This window comes from Rhinopithecus bieti, unplaced genomic scaffold, assembly GCF_001698545.2.
Source record: "Rhinopithecus bieti isolate Rb0 unplaced genomic scaffold, ASM169854v2 scaffold_21703, whole genome shotgun sequence".
In the NCBI taxonomy this organism is placed as follows: Eukaryota; Metazoa; Chordata; class Mammalia; order Primates; family Cercopithecidae; genus Rhinopithecus; species Rhinopithecus bieti.
The window spans coordinates 3,512,592-3,528,378 of NW_016812332.1; the positions used below are offsets into that span (position 1 = coordinate 3,512,592).

Sequence of the window (15,787 nt, forward strand, 5' to 3'; positions counted from 1 at the left end):
AGTTTTTTTTTTTTTTTTTTTTTTTTTTTTTTTTTTTTTTTGAGATGGAGTCTTACTCTGTTGCCCAGGATGGGGAGCAGTGGTACAATCTTGGCTCACAGTAACCTCTGCCTCCCAGGTTCAAGCAATCCTCCCGCCTTAGCCTCCCAAGTAGCTGGGATTACAGGTGTGTGCCACCACGCCCAGTTAATTTCTGTATTTTTAGTAGAAATGAGGTTTCACCATGTTGGCCAGGTGGTCTCGAACTCCTGACCTAAGGTGATCCGCCTGCCTCAGCCTCCCAAAGTGCTGGGACTACAGGCGTGAGCCACCACGCCTGGCTGTTATCTTTTTTAAAGTCGGTTTTCATTAAAGGCCCACTCATATTCTGAGAACAACAGGATACCCAGCTGTGGTTTTGCTTAAAGTTTATGTAGGCTTAGTTATGTAGGCTAAAACATAAAGTTTCTGTTTGCTTAAAGTTATGTAGGCTTATGTAGACTTATGTAAAATTAAATATGAAAGTCAGAGGTGGGTCAATGAGCCTGTTATTATTCTCATTTTTCCCCCTAAATCTCTCTTGCTTCTCATAACTTGCTGTCACTATTCCTGACTAAAATAGAACCCTAAAAAATGGAACAAAAGGAATAGGGTTAAAGCTTAGGGACCTGGTGGTGAGGAATGCTGGTGGATGAATATGGCACCTAGAGGGCTCCTTAAAGGAAAGAGGAAAGTGGTCAAGTCTAGTGGGAGCCAGAAAAAACCTGGAGGCAGAGCTGTTGGATCTGCAACATTCACATCTCCTTCTGGGGTACTGGCTGACTCCTGGGGACTGTTCCTATACAAGACTCTCATCACCCACCACGGCCCTGGCTAGAGCTCCCATGCTGGAGAAGGCCCTGGGTCCCTCGTCCCTCAGTGCCTGCCCTTCCCATGGAGGAACGGCTGCACATGTTCCCTTGGATCCACAGGCCAGTCCTCACTCTCTGGCAATGAGCCTTTCCATTTCATATTTTCAAAAGGAAAAAAAGATGTTTCAAAATCTGAATGTGAACTCCACTTTTGGAGAGCATGTTCTCAACAAGACAAAGTGGAGAGCATGTTCTCAACAAGACATTCACAGACACTCTCAAATGTTTTCATCCTTTCTGACTCCTCCAACCAAAGGCATTTCTCTAAAGCATCTCCCCTTATTCACAAATAAGCTTCGACAACACCAAAGCACCATGGTGACAGGCATTTTATAAATGTTTTATTAGAGACTAAATTGCCACAGTCTACTCCAGATGATTACTTTTTTAAAAATATGTCAAATTTAGGCTGGGTGCAGTGGCTCACATCTGTAATCCCAACACTTTGGGAGGCCAAGGTGGACATATCACTTGAGGCCAGGGGATCGAGACCAGCCTGGCCAAAATGGAGAAATCCTGTGTCTATTAAAAATACAAAAATTAGCCAGGCATGGTGGCAGGCGCCTGTAATTCCAGCTACTCAGGAGGCTGAGGCAGGAGGATCACCTGAACCTGGGAGACGGAGGTTGCAGTGAGTTGAGACTGTACCACTGTACTCCAGCATGGATGACAGAGCAAGGCTCTGTCTCAGAAAAAAAAAGAAAAAAAATGTCAAATTTAACCTACCCAATTTATAATCCTAGAGTCAAGGGCCCTGGAAACCCAGAAACTAGTACCAGCTCTGCCCTAAAGTAGCTCTACGGATTGGGACATGTCACAGAACCTCTTTGGGTCTCAACCTTTTTACCTAAAAAGTGAGGTTTTACACCAGTCAATGGTGACTCACCCAGCCCTATGGGAGGCCAAGGTGGGAGGATTGCTTGAGCCCAAGAGTTCAAGACCAGCCTAGGCATCATACTGAAATGCTGTTTTTATTTAAAAAAATTTTTTTTAATTAGCCAGCTGGGTGTGGTGGTGTGTGTCTATATTCCTTGATGTATTTTTTTTTCCTTGATATTTTTGTTTTCCTACTCTGGAAGCTGAGGTGGAAGGATTGCTTGAGCCCAGGAGTTTGAGGCTGCAGTGAGCTATGATCACAACACTGCACTCAAGCCTGGGCAACAGAGCAAGACCCTGACTGTAAAAATTTTTTTTTTACATTAATTTTTAAAAGTGAGGTTTTAGGCCGGGCGTGGTGGCTCAAGCCTGTAATCCCAGCACTTTGGGAGGCTGAGACGGGCGGATCACGAGGTCAGGAGATCGAGACCATCCTGGCTAACACGGTGAAACCCCGTCTCTACTAAAAATACAAAAACTAGCCGGGCGAGGTGGCGGGCGCCTGTAGTCCCAGCTACTCGGGAGGCTGAGGCAGGAGAATGGCGTAAACCCGGGAGGCGGAGCTTGCAGTGAGCTGAGATCCGGCCACTGCACTCCAGCCCAGGCGACAGAGCAAGACTCCGTCTCAAAAAAAAAAAAAAAAAAAAAGTGAGGTTTTAACCTGATGATTTATAGGTTGCTTCTAGCTCCAAAGTATCTGGCTCCTACGACTCTAAATATAGCCTTCAGGGAAAGCAGAGCTAGTTTATTCTTTTCTGATAATATCAAGCCATTCCTGACTGGGTGTCGTGGCTCACACCTGTAATCCCAACACTTTGGGATGCCAAGGGGGGCGGATCACCGGAAGTTGGAAGTTGGAGACCAGCCTGGCCAACATGGCAAAACCCCGTCTCTACTAAAAATACAAACTAGCCAGGTGTGGTGGTGCACGCCTGTAGTCCCAGCTACCTGGGAGGCTGAGGCAGGAGAATCACTTGAACCTGGGAGGCGGAGGTTGCAGTGAGCCAAGATCACACCACTGCACTCCAGCCTGGACAAGAGAGTGAGACTCTGTCTCAAAAAAAAAAAAAAAAGAAATCAAGCCATTCCTGAAGTCATCACATGCTCCATCATACCTCAGAAGAAATGCTTAAATAATGATTTAATTAATTAATTAACACTGTAACTTTCTGACAGAACACGCAGAAAATTTCAGTTCATTTAGAAGCTGCAGTTTCAGTGTTGGATGCTTCCCTGAAGAATTTGTTTGTTTTTCTGGCTGGTATTCCTATTACCTCAGTTTGAACAAGTATTTTTGCAATTTCTCATTAAATCAGGCTGACATTATCTCCTACTTGGAGAAGCCCTATTCTGGTTTCTGGATCTCTAAAAGTATTTCAGATTTTAGGAAGCTGATGGAACTAGAGGTAGATGCCCCACAGTGGGCCTGATCAGGGCCTGCCTGCAAACCATAGTGGTGCTGATCTCTGTTGCCTGCACACCATCATTCTTCCAGGAAGCACCATGACAGATGCTAGCGGAGTCACAGAGAGGGCACACAGCACTGAGGCCCTTCCCATGCCCTGCCCTCAACTGTAATAAAAGGGGCATGAATCAGGGTTCTTTCACACAACCCACCAGAGCTTTACGGCTCTAGAATCAACTGCTCAGGCTTTGAGATTTTAAGAGTTTATAAAATACAAACAGGAATGTTGTAAAGATGTTTTATTTTATTTTAAAGACAGGGTCTTGCTCTGTTGCCAGATTGGAGTGCAGTGGCACAATCACGGCTCACTGCAGCCTCAGTCTCCCAGGCTCAAGCGATCCTCCCCACTCAGCCTCCCTAGTAGTTGGGACTACAGGCACACACAACCAATGCTTGGCTTTTTAAATTTTTTGTAGAGACTGGGTCTCCCTGTGTTGCCCAGGCTGGTCTCAAACTCCTGGCCTCAAGCAATCCTCCTGCTTCAGCCCTCCAAAGTGCTGGGATTACTGGCATGAGCCATGGTGCCAGGCCTAAAGATGTTTTTAAATCAAGAAAACATTCTGGATTCTAGCATATGTTTGTGGGGCCTGGATGCTAGCCTCTATTTCTGCCTCACAAGAGTATAAAGTAGAGACCCCAGCCTGCTCTCGCTTGTCTCCCCAGGCACGTAGGTGGGACATCCCAGCTACCAGCCCAGCCTTCCTATCATTCCTGCCCCTAGTCTTGGGGTGAAGGTTGAGGAGAGGCTTGCAGAGGCCGTGGCGGCAGGCTCTGGGATATCTACGGACCTTATAAATTCTAGGGGCCCAGGAAGTCAGAGGATGGTCAACCAGTGGACAGGGAGGGCTGGTGGCCAACTGCCCCATGATGGGGAAGGGGTGCTGGCAAAGCAGAGACAGAGTGGGCCCTCTAGAGCACAGGGCCCGAGGAGCCCCTGACTGTCCAGGCCTTAAGGCTGTACTGCTGCATTCCATTCTAGCCAAAATAAACTAAGTCTTTGGGCCTCTTTAAAGGCACCAAATACTGAAAAGGCTGTGGAGGTTTTCTGTACCTTCATGCGCAGAGCAGGTATGCACCAATTTGAAGAGTAGTTGGTGTGTCTCCCATACTGTGCTGTTCATCGGTGCCATCCCCTGTCTATTCAGTAGATGGGGGTGGTGGAGGTAGCTCCTTTGAATTATGAACTGTCTGGAGAAAAGCAAGCCTGCTGGGGCTCCAGGGCTGAGCATATTTTGGGAGGTTCATCAATTGATTCCTAAAAAAACCACCTTAATTCATAAAATTTGAAGTCTTAAATAAATCTACCAAGGTATGTGATGGGGGCAAACTCTCCCTATAGAAACAGGCTTCCCGAATCTTCAGGCCTCACTGCAGCCGGGCGGGTGGAGTGGAACTGAAGAGTGCACAGGAGTGTATTCATAGCACGTGAATGATTTAGGTCACTGACGGGCTTGGTCCCGAGGGGGCAGCCCGCCCCACCTGACACCACTGCACCAGAGGGTTTCCACTAACTGGAAGACTTTCAGCAAGCCAGAGTTGCTGTCCTGATTTCTTATGCTTAGGTCATTTCTTTTTAAAATCCAATCTGTCTTGCTCTGTGATGTCAGCCTTACTGGAAGTAGAACAAGCCCATACTAAGGAGAAATGTAAATGGTGCACTGTATTTCTCCAAGTCTAACTGTACAGGTTCTCGGAAACTTCCCTAGCCTTAAAAAATCAGGGGAAAAGCCTCTGGAGAAAAAGAGGGGGCCTCCTGGGAATTTATGAGGTTTTGACTTCCTTCTCCTGTGCCAAAACCAAGCTTTAACTCACATCTGTCCTATGTGGGCTGACAAGGAGGGCTTTCTTAAGCCTGAGCAAACACAAACAAGATTATGTACTGTTAGCAGTCTAAGGACCAAATCTAGGTTGCCATTATAGCAGTTTGCTTGTTTTCAACCTTTTAAGGCCTAAGGGAGCTTTCCTGGCAGAGTGGATATAAGCACTGCTGGCTGCTCCAGTAGGTGCCTGGCTACATGCTACCACACAGTGATGCAGAATGTCTACACCCCTCCCCAGATGGAGCAGGAACTGCAGCTGAGCCTCGATAAGGTCCCATTGTCTTTCTGCTGTGTAACTAGTCTGCAGAGGTCCTCCTTGGACATGTGATGGTTAAAAAGGACTATGTATGAAGCACAGAAGAGTCATGGGTTTTTAATTAGATATTTTTCAGATGGCTAAGGGTGGTAATCTTTTAAGAACGTCAACACTTTGGGAGGCCAAGGCAGGAGGCTTGCTCCAGCCCAGAAGTTTGAGACTAGCCTGTGCAACAGAGTGAGACCCCATCTCCACAAAAAAATAAATTAAAAAAATTAGCCAGGCATGGTGTTGGGTACCCATAGTCCCAGCTACTTGGGAGGCTGAGGTGGGAGGATCACTTGAGCCCAGGAGATCCAGGGTGTAGTGAGCCCTGATCGCACCTCTGCACTCCAGCCTGGGTGACAGAGCAAGAGCCTGTCTCAAAAAAAAAAAAAAGAAAAAAAGTGTCAACAGAAAAGAGGGGGCGCATGCCCTTCTCTGCTGCCTGCTCCACTTTTAGACCACTGGAAGTACAAGTGACATCAAATCTGGAGCAAAGACGTAAACTTCCAGGTCTAGAGAGACTTAGTTCCCTTCTCTAAATGATGTAAAATTCCTAATTTGCCAGATGGATATGCCTAAGTAATTCCTAAGGACATTAAATATATATAACTTGGTTAGAGAGGAAGAGAGGGTGAAAACGAAACCAGGTAAAATGAAGGGAAAATTGTGTATCTTGGTGTAAAATTGTAATTCAAACAAGAATGCTGGAGCTCATCACATAGACCTATACTACACACCAGAAGGCTACAAAGACAAGTATCCCCATCTTTATTTCTAGTAAACATCTAGTAAATATCCAACACATCAACACAACTCATCCAACTAGAACACATATCCCTTCACCTCTGATTCATGTTAACCCTCTCAATATCTAGTCTTGTAAGACTCTCTTCCTGTTTCAGATGTAAGGTAACTCAGCTCGGTTACCTAAAGTCATGGCAACATCAACTATTAAGGCTGAGCCAATGTTAAAGCTCTTCTAGTCGTCATTCTCTCATTTTAAGACGAGGGGGTTATGTATCTTGTCCAATACACACAGCTAGTCAGTGGCAAGACCAAAAGTGCAAATTGAGTTCTCTACTCCCAGTGAAGTGTCTTTTAGCCCTTGCTATCTTCCTGATGACTGTTTAAATCAAAAAGCTTTTTGTCTACATGTATCTTGTTCAAGTAGGAAGAGATTTATTTTGAATTGCTTTGGATGGATTAATTCAGATAGAATATTACATGTTGAATAAAAACATACTGTAATATACAGACCATGCTGAATGAAAATACACCATAATATACAACATGGTCTGTATATCACGGTACTTTTTATTCAGCATGCTAAAACCTATGAAGGGATCTATAATCCCTTCTAGGTCACAGTGATCATAGATTTGGGTCACTCACCACTAGAGGGCACTCAGATTTTCCCAGTTAGTTTACAGAGGCTTCCAATTGCAGCGTACAAAATGAATTTTGTCAACACGGCGACATTTCCTATCAGTAATAACAAGTAGATAGCCATTTCCCCAGAAATATTAAGTGGATGCAAACATACTGGTTCTGGGCATTTATATAAGTGTATATATAAATTTATAAATTAGGCTGGGCGCGGTGGCTCACACCTGTAATCCTAGCACTTTGGGAGGCCGAGGCGGGCAGATCATCTGAGGTCAGGAGTTCAAAACCAACCTGGCCAACATGGTGAAACCCCGTCTCTACGAAAAAAAAAAAAAAAAATTAGCTGGGCATGATAGTGGGTGCTTGTAATCCCAGCTACTCAGGAGGCTGAGGCAGGAGAATCGCTTGAACCCAGAAGGCCGAAGGCTGCAGTGAGCCACAATCGTGCCACTGCACTCCAGTCTGGGTGACAGAGCGAGACTCTGTCTCCAACAAACAAACAAACAAACAAACAAAATATATAAATTAGACACACACACACACACACACACACACACTCTTAAAAAAAAACTTTTTTTGGCTGGGTGAGGTGGCTCACACCTGTAATCCCAGGACTTGGGGAGGCCGAGGCAGGCGGATCACCTGAGGTTGGGAGTTTGAGACCAGTCTGACCAACATGGAGAAATCCTGTCTCTACTAAAAATACAAAATTAGCCAGGCATGGTGGCGCATGCCTGTAATCCCAGCTACTCAGGAGGCTGAGGCAGGATAATGGCTTGAACCTGGGAGGCAGAGGTTGCGGTGAGCCGAGATTGCACCACTATATTCCAGCCTGGGCGACAAGAGCGAGACTTCCTCTCAAAAAAAATTTGCCATATATATATGGCTGGGCATAGTGGCTCATATATATATTATATATATATTTCATATATATATGATATATGATATCATATGATAATCCCAGCACTTTGGGAGGCCAAGGTGGGTGGATCACCTAAGGTCAGGAGTTCAAGACCAGCCTGGCCAACATGGTGAAACCCCGTGTCTACTAAAAATACAAATATCTCATTTATATATGATATATGATATATATATGAGAAATATATATATATACACATATGATATATATCAGACACTATGCCCAGAACCAGTAGTTTTCTATCCACTTAATATTTCTGGCAAAATGTGGAAAAATGGCTGTGTGTTTATGCACGTACTCATACATACACACACATACAAATAAGTGTATGTATATATACACATAAACATATTGTTATACTTTGTATATAGTTATATTCTAATATATATAAATATTTATATATAACATTTGTTATAGTTAATTTACTATTTTAGATTGAAACTTGATGTGTTCTTCAAGGACTCAAGTGGTAGATAGATTTTTGAAGTAAAAAATAAACTTCAAAGTTAGCTGGCCTCCCAAACACTGGCACAAAGCCTAAGGGCTCCTGCCAAAATCTGGGGGCCTGCAGTACTCTAAGCAAATCATGCTTGTTTTGAGGGTACTTGGATATTGTGATTTAAAAGAGACAGAAGAAAAGGAGAAAAGGAGAACTTTCTCTGCTATCAAGGAAATGAATACATTTGATAGCAAGGATTACAAGCCAGGCAATTTCTTTAACCTTCCAGTTTATCAACACTGAAGGCCTTATTCTGGTCATGTAGGGCATTTCTAGATATTTATACCTGGAACCCTGGAAATCCAGTTTCTGTAGGAGGACTAAACACTTTTTTGGCTGTGTTATTTAAATTTTGAAAATGCCTATTCCATATGCTTAAAGGAAATTAAATGAACAAATAGTAGCTATTAACTACTATGAGAGCGCTGTCCTGCCTGAAAAAAAAAAAAATCTTAAGAATCATCTTGCCAAGTACAGTGGTTCACGCCTGTAATCCCAGCACTTTGGGAGGCCAAGGTGGGTGGATCACCTGAGGTCAGGAGTTGGAGACCAGCCTGGCCAACATGGTGAAACCCCGTCCATGTCTAATAAAAATACAAAAATTAGCTGGGCGTGGTGGTGGTGGGTGCCTGTAATGCCTCAGGAGGCTAAGGCAGGAGAATCACTTGAACCCAAGAGGCAAAGGTTGAAGTGAGGTGGAAGTTGCAGTGGGCAGAGATTGCTCCATTGCACTCCAGCCTGGGCAAGAAGAGCGAAACTCCATCTCAAAAGAAAAAAAAAAGAATTGTCTTGTTGAAGAAGGGTGACGAGGTGGGGGAGGAGTTCTGCAGAACACCCACACCTCCAGCTGTCTTGTCATGGTTGTTGGTGATGAACACTCTGGACTGCTGAATAGTTTTCCTGCTCCGTGGCACTTACCTGATAAGGACTAGAGTGCGCTTGCCAAGTACCGTGGAAAACAGTATTGAAAAAGGATACATCTAATTCACTCTGGAAGAGAGAAAAAGAGTGCAAGGGTGAGAACAAAGACATTGGGACCCGTTGCTCTTAGCAGAGTCAGACTGAAGAGGCTTCTGCATCCATAGCAGTGGCCTCTCCTACCTGCTGCTGGACTTGGAGGCCACAGCAGTCTGACTCTGCCAAGGCCCTGAGTTTGGGACTGTAATTTTTTTAAAAATAGGCTGTAGTTCAAAGGAATTTTACAGGCCAGTACCATTCATCTTTAGAAAGCAGAGGGAAAAAGAAACTAACTCAACCTTTACAGATGTAGGTAATTTGATGTGTGTATCAGAGATGGTAACAATGTGCCACATCTTTGAATCCACTAATGTTACTTCTAGGAGTTTATCCCAAGGAAAAAATTAGACAATGGCACAATCATATATGACAGGATATTCAGGGTAATGGTGCTTGTAATAGCAAATTATTGATAATAACCTAAATATCTATCAAGGAGGAGAACTGAGTAAACCGTAGCATATCCACAAATGACAATGTAGAAATATAAGTACTTACATATTGTTAAAAAAAGTTATAAAATGCATACATAGTATTATCCTATGTATGCATGTATACAGATCAAGATATATATGGTTATATAGCTACAGACAGACATAGAAACTCTAAAAGGAAATGTACCTAACAGCAGTTATCAGTAACTGATGGGCTTACTGATGATCTTCTTCTCACTTAAAAAAAAATCTATTTTATTTATTTATTTCGAGAAAGTCTTTATATATTTTGAGTCAGTGTGTCACCCAGGCTGGAGTGCAGTGGCATGATCTTGGTTCATTGCAACCTCCGCTTCCTGTGTTCAAGTGATCCTCCCACCTCTGCCTCCCAAGTAGCTGGGACTAGAGGTGTGCGCCACCACACCTGGCTAATTTTTGTATTTTTTTGTAGAGACGGGGTTTTGCCATGTTGCCCAGGCTGGCCTTGAACTCCTGAGCTCAAGCGATCCACCTGCCTCAGTCTCCCAAAGTGCTGGGATTATAGGTGTGAGCCATCATGCCTGGCCAAAAAATACATTACTTTTTAAAGAGCAAGTTTTAGGTTCAGAGTAAAATTGAGGGGGAGGTACACAGACATCCCATCCCCTATGTCCCTCCGAATGTGCAGCCTCCTCCTATGGTCAGCATTCCCCACCACAGTGGTACATTTGTTAAAACTGACAAACCTACACCATTCTCACCCAAAGTCCACAGTTTACATTAGGGTTCACTCTGGTGGTGTACGTTCTATAGGTTTAGACAAATGTATAATTACATGTATTCGCTTTCCTCTTTCTCTTTGCTTATATGTTTTAAAATTTTTTAAATAAAATAAAATAGATATTTATATAGTGAAAAAAGTATGGAGGAAGAAAAAAGTAAAGAGAATTAAGTTCAAATATGAAAGGACTTAAGGTTTGTCAAATGCAGCACTGAAAATCCCCTGATATCACTTCTTCAACAGCAACAACCCTCACCTGTGGCAAAGCCGTGTCCTTTGAAGCTTACTGGGGTTGGCTTTTTGTTTTAAAAATGTGATGCTGGGATGCTTCTCTCAGCCCCAGACAGCATGAGACTGATCTCCAAATTTAAGATTTGGAAATTCTCGAAGATTAAAAATAGCCACAGAAAGAATGTTTAAAATTCACAAACCTAAAAATAAATCTTACATGACAAGGCTGTCGCTGTGAGGGGACAGATCCTGTTTTCTTTCCCAGAGTGTTCTTTTCCCTCTTCCTCTTCTTCTTTTTGCTATGGTTTGATCCTAAGCCAAGCTGTCCCTTAGTATCTACCGTCCAAGTCCTGCAGAATCACCTAACTGAAATTAAATTCTAATCTTTACTTTTGTGGTTTATGTGGTCCCTGACTCTCCCTAAAATTATACCTATAATTCAGTAATATGCTATTTATTCTGTTACTGAATATAATAATAATAATTTTTAAAACCTTAGCAATGATAGTACTTGTACCCACTTTTTATTCTCCTAGGCTTAGAACATTATTATTTTGGGAAATTATATTCTTCTTGGTGGGTGTCACCTTGAAATGGCTAATCATAGTCAGCTCTGATCATAGACCCTGACTTGCAACTAGTCCGTCTGAACAAGAAAGTGGTCATCACAAGGTAAGCGGAAGTGAGAGCTATGCTGTCCAAAATGGTAAACACCAGCCTCATGTGGAGATTTAAATTAAGTAAAATTAAAACTTCATTTCCTCAGTTATACTAACTGCATTTCAAGTGCTCAAGAGCCACATCTGGCTAATGCCTACTGTATTGGATGGCACAGGTACAGAACATTCCTATCTCTGCAGAAAGTTTTACTGAATAGTGCTGGTCTATGTCTTGCCAAGCAATCAACACAGAGATAGATTTTAAAGCCAGTCTCCATGTCCTCTGTCCTCTAAGGCCAGTCTCTGGAATGACCACCTCTTGGTCTCTTTCGGCTTTGGAAGGCACCAGCCCCTTCCTGGCCAGAGGCATCACCATATCACAGACCACTAGGTGTGTTCCCAACACCAACTCTTGAATCAAGAAAAGGCTGACAGCAGCCAGGTGCGGTGGCTTACGCCTGTAATCCCAGCACTTTAGGAGGCCGAGGCAGGCGGATCAAGAGGTAAGGAAATCAAGACCATCCTGGCCAACATGGTGAAACCCCGACTCTACTAAAAATACAAAAATTGGCCGGGCACGGTGGCTCAAGCCTGTAATCCCAGCACTTTGGGAGGCCGAGACGGGCAGATCACGAGGTCAGGAGATCGAGACCATCCTGGCTAACACGGTGAAACCCCGTCTCTACTAAAAAATACAAAAAACTAGCCGGGCGAGGTGGCGGGCGCCTGTAGTCCCAGCTACTCAGGAGGCTGAGGCAGGAGAATGGCGTAAACCCGGGAGGCAGAGCTTACAGTGAGCTGAGATCCGGCCACTGTACTCCAGCCTGGGCGACAGAGTGAGACTCCGTCTCCAAAAAAAAAAAAAAAAAAAAAATTAGCTGGGTGTGGTGGCGTGTGCCTGTAATCCCAGCTACTCAGGAGGCTGAGCAGGAGAACTGCTTGAACCAGGGAGTCGGAGGTTGCAGTGAGCCAAGATCGACAGAGCGAGACTCCATCTCAAAAAAAAAAAAAAAAAAAAAAAAAAACCAAAACGCTGACAGCAAGCCTCATGCACTAAGGCAGTGATTACCAAAATTAAGCATGTATCAGAATCACCTGGAAGCCTTCTTAAACCAGATTTCTGGGCCTCAACCTAGAGCTTCGGATGCAATGGTCTGGGGTAGGACCCAGAATTTGAATTTCTAACAAGTCCTCAACTTATGCTAATGGTCCAGGAATCAGACTTTGAGAACGGTTGCACTAAGACGACGAAGACAGGCTAGCTGACTGTCCCATGAAGAAGGAGTTTGCCAAACCTCACTTCAGGCATTAGGAGGTGGGCTGAAGACATAACTTCCTAATCTGCGTTTTGCCCTTTCCGGGTTTTAGTGCACACAGTATTACTAATTAGGGAGCACATTCTGCTCACTGCCTCAGGAAGAAGCTTGGAAACAATTCCTTAATTGTTTTTATTTAAATGCGAAATGAAATAAAACAACTTTAAAAAATAAGCTTGCGCTAGCCGGGTGTGGTGGCTCACACCTGTAATCCCAGCACTTTGGGAGGCTGAGGTGGGTGGATCACCTCAGGTTGGCAGTTCGAGACCAGCCTGACCAACATGGAAAAAGGAAAAACCTTGTCTCTACTAATAATACAAAAATTAGCCAGGTGTGGTGGCGCATGCCTGCAATCCCAGCTACTTGGGAGGCTGAGGCATGAGAATTGCTTGAACCTGGGAAGCGGAGGTTGTGGTGAGCCGAGATCACGTTATTGCACTCCAACCTGGGCAACAAGAGCAAAACTCCGTCTCAAAAAAAAAAAAAGCTTATGCCACTGCTACTTCTCAAGAATATCTAACTAAAGCCCAGGAAGGCCTAAAACATCTTTGTCGACTCTTTTTTAAAAGACTGGTGAGTTTCAAACTTACTACAAAGCTACAGAAATCAAGAGTGTGCTACTGATGTAAGCTAGACATAGAGATCAATGGAACAAAAGTGAGAGGCCAGAAATAAACACATACATTTATGGCCAATTGATTTACTGATAAGGGTGCCAAGACAATTCATTAGGGGAAAAGAACAGTCTTGAATAAATGATGTTGGAACAATTGATTCTTTACAAATGAACGGGAGAAAATATTTTCAAATCATGTATCTGATAAGGGACTTGTATTCAGAATATATAAAGAACTCCTGCAACTCAACAATAAGATAACAAATAATGCAATTTAAAAATGGGCAAAGGATTTGAGCAGACATTTCTCCCAAGAAGATAGACAAATGGCTAATATACATATGAAAAGATGCTCGACATCCTTATCCATTAGTGAAACACAAATGACACCTACAATTCATTGGCCTCTATACCACTTTACATCTACAGGGATGGCTATCATAAAAGACAGATAAGAACAAGTTTTGGTGAGGATGTGGAGAAACTGAAACCCTCATGCACTCCTGATGGGTCTTTGAATCACACCAACACTTTGGAAAACAGTTTAGCAGTTCATCAAAATGCTAAACATGGAGTTACCACATCGCACTCCTAGGTAGCCCAAGAGAACTGAAAGCATGGTTCTATGCAAAAACGTGTCCACGAATGTTCATATAAGCATTATTTACAATAGCCAAAAACTGGAAATAACTCAACTGTCTACCAGCTGATGAATGGATAAAAAAATTTGGTATATGCATCCATACAATGGAATATCATCTGGCAAGAAAAAGGAAAGAAGTATTGACATGTGCTACAACATGGATGGATCTTGAAAACACTACACTCAATCCAAGAAGCCAGTCACACCAAAATCACATGTTGTACAATTATATTTATATGAAATATCTAGACCAGACAAATCTATAGAGACAGAAAGTAGATTAGATATATATCCAAAAGAAAGGAAATCAATGCATTGAAGAGATGTCTGCAGTCCAATGTTTATTGTAGCACTGTTCACAATAGCCAAAATATGGAATCAACCAAAGCACCCATCAATGAATGAATGGATAAAGAAAATATGGTGTATATACACAATGGAATACTATTCAGCCATAAAAAAGAATTAAACCCTATCATTTGCAGAAACACATATGGAACTGAAGGTCATTATGTTAAGTGAAATAAGCTAGGCACAGAAAGACAAATATCACATGTTCTCATTCATGTGGGAAGTAAAAAAGTAGGTATCATAAAGATAGACAGTAAATTGGTGGTGACCCAAAGCTGGGAAAGGAAGAGGCAAAGAGGAAATGAAGAGAGTTAGATTAATGGGTGCAAATATGCAATTAGATAGAAGAAATAAGACCTAGTGTTTGATAAATCAGTAGGGTGACTATGGTAAACAATAATCTATTGTATATTTCAAAATAGCTAAGAGAATAATTCGAATGTTCCTAACATAAAGAAAATATAAATATTTAAGGTGATGGAGATCCCAATTACGCTGATTTGGTTTTTATACATTATATGAATGTATCAAATTATCACAAGTATCATGAAAATATCTACATCTCTTATGTATCAATATAAAAAATAAAAAACTCACCAAGAAAAAAGGATAGATCACTAGTTACCTGGTGTGTGTGGAGGGGGATAATGAGGGGAAATGCTAATGGGTATGTTTCCTTGTCAAGTGATAAAATTTCCTAAAATCCTCCCACCTCATCCTCCTGAGTATCTGTCACTATAGGTGTTTGCCACCACACCCAGCTTTATTACATATGTTTATTTATTTATTTATTTTGAGACGGAGTCTCCCTCCCGGGTTCATGTCCTTCTCCTGCCTCAGCCTCCCGAGTAGCTAGGACTATAGGCGTGGGCCACCGCGCCCAGCTACTTTTGTATTTTAGTAGAGAGGGGTTTCACCATGTTAGCCAGGATGGTCTCGATCTCCTGATCTCGTGATCCGCCCACCTCAGCCTCCCAAAGTGCTGGGATTACAGGCGTGAGCCACCGTGCCTGATTTATTTTATTTATTTATTTATTTATTTGAGATGGAGTCTCGCTATGTCACCAAGGCTGGAGCACAGTGGTGGGATCTCGGCTCACTACAACCTCTGCCTCCTGGGTTCAAGCAATTCTCTGCCTCAGCCTTCCAAGTAGCTGGGATTACAGTCAAGCGCCACCATGCCCAACTAATTTTTTTGTTTTGTTTTGTTTGAGACGGAGTCTCGCTCTGTCGCCCGGGCTGGAGTGCAGTGGCCGGATCTCAGCTCACTGCAAGCTCCGCCTCCCGGGTTCATGCCATTCTCCTGCCTCAGCCTCCCGAGTAGCTGGGACTACAGGCGCCCGCCACCTTGCCCGGCTAGTTTTTTGTATTTTTTAGTAGAGACGGGGTTTCACCGTGTTAGCCAGGATGGTCTCGCTCTCCTGACCTCGTGATCCGCCCGTCTCAGCCTCCCAAAGTGCTGGGATTACAGGCTTGAGCCACCGCACCCGGCTATAAGAGGGTTTTTTGTTTTTTTTTTTCCAGTTCTTTATAAAGATCTCAGGCATATATAGGCTTGTAATACTTTGGATAAACCAGCAGGAAAGATAAAGAAAATCTGGCAT

The 15,787-nt window shown here is 43.2% G+C and overlaps 1 protein-coding gene across 4 annotated transcripts in view; it reads right to left on the reverse strand.

Moving 5' to 3' along the window:
- AP4S1 (adaptor related protein complex 4 subunit sigma 1) overlaps positions 1-15,787 on the reverse strand; it is a 79,148-nt gene that overhangs the window by 5,027 nt on the left and 58,334 nt on the right. For 2 of the 4 annotated variants that reach the window (XM_017895881.1, XM_017895883.1), the window contains exon 5: positions 9,135-9,146. In XM_017895881.1, the coding sequence (XP_017751370.1) occupies positions 9,135-9,146 (12 nt within the window). Of the gene's footprint in view, positions 1-4,408; positions 4,487-9,074; positions 9,147-15,787 lie in introns of those variants that run through there. The other 2 variants (XM_017895884.1, XM_017895885.1) reach the window with 2 other exon arrangements.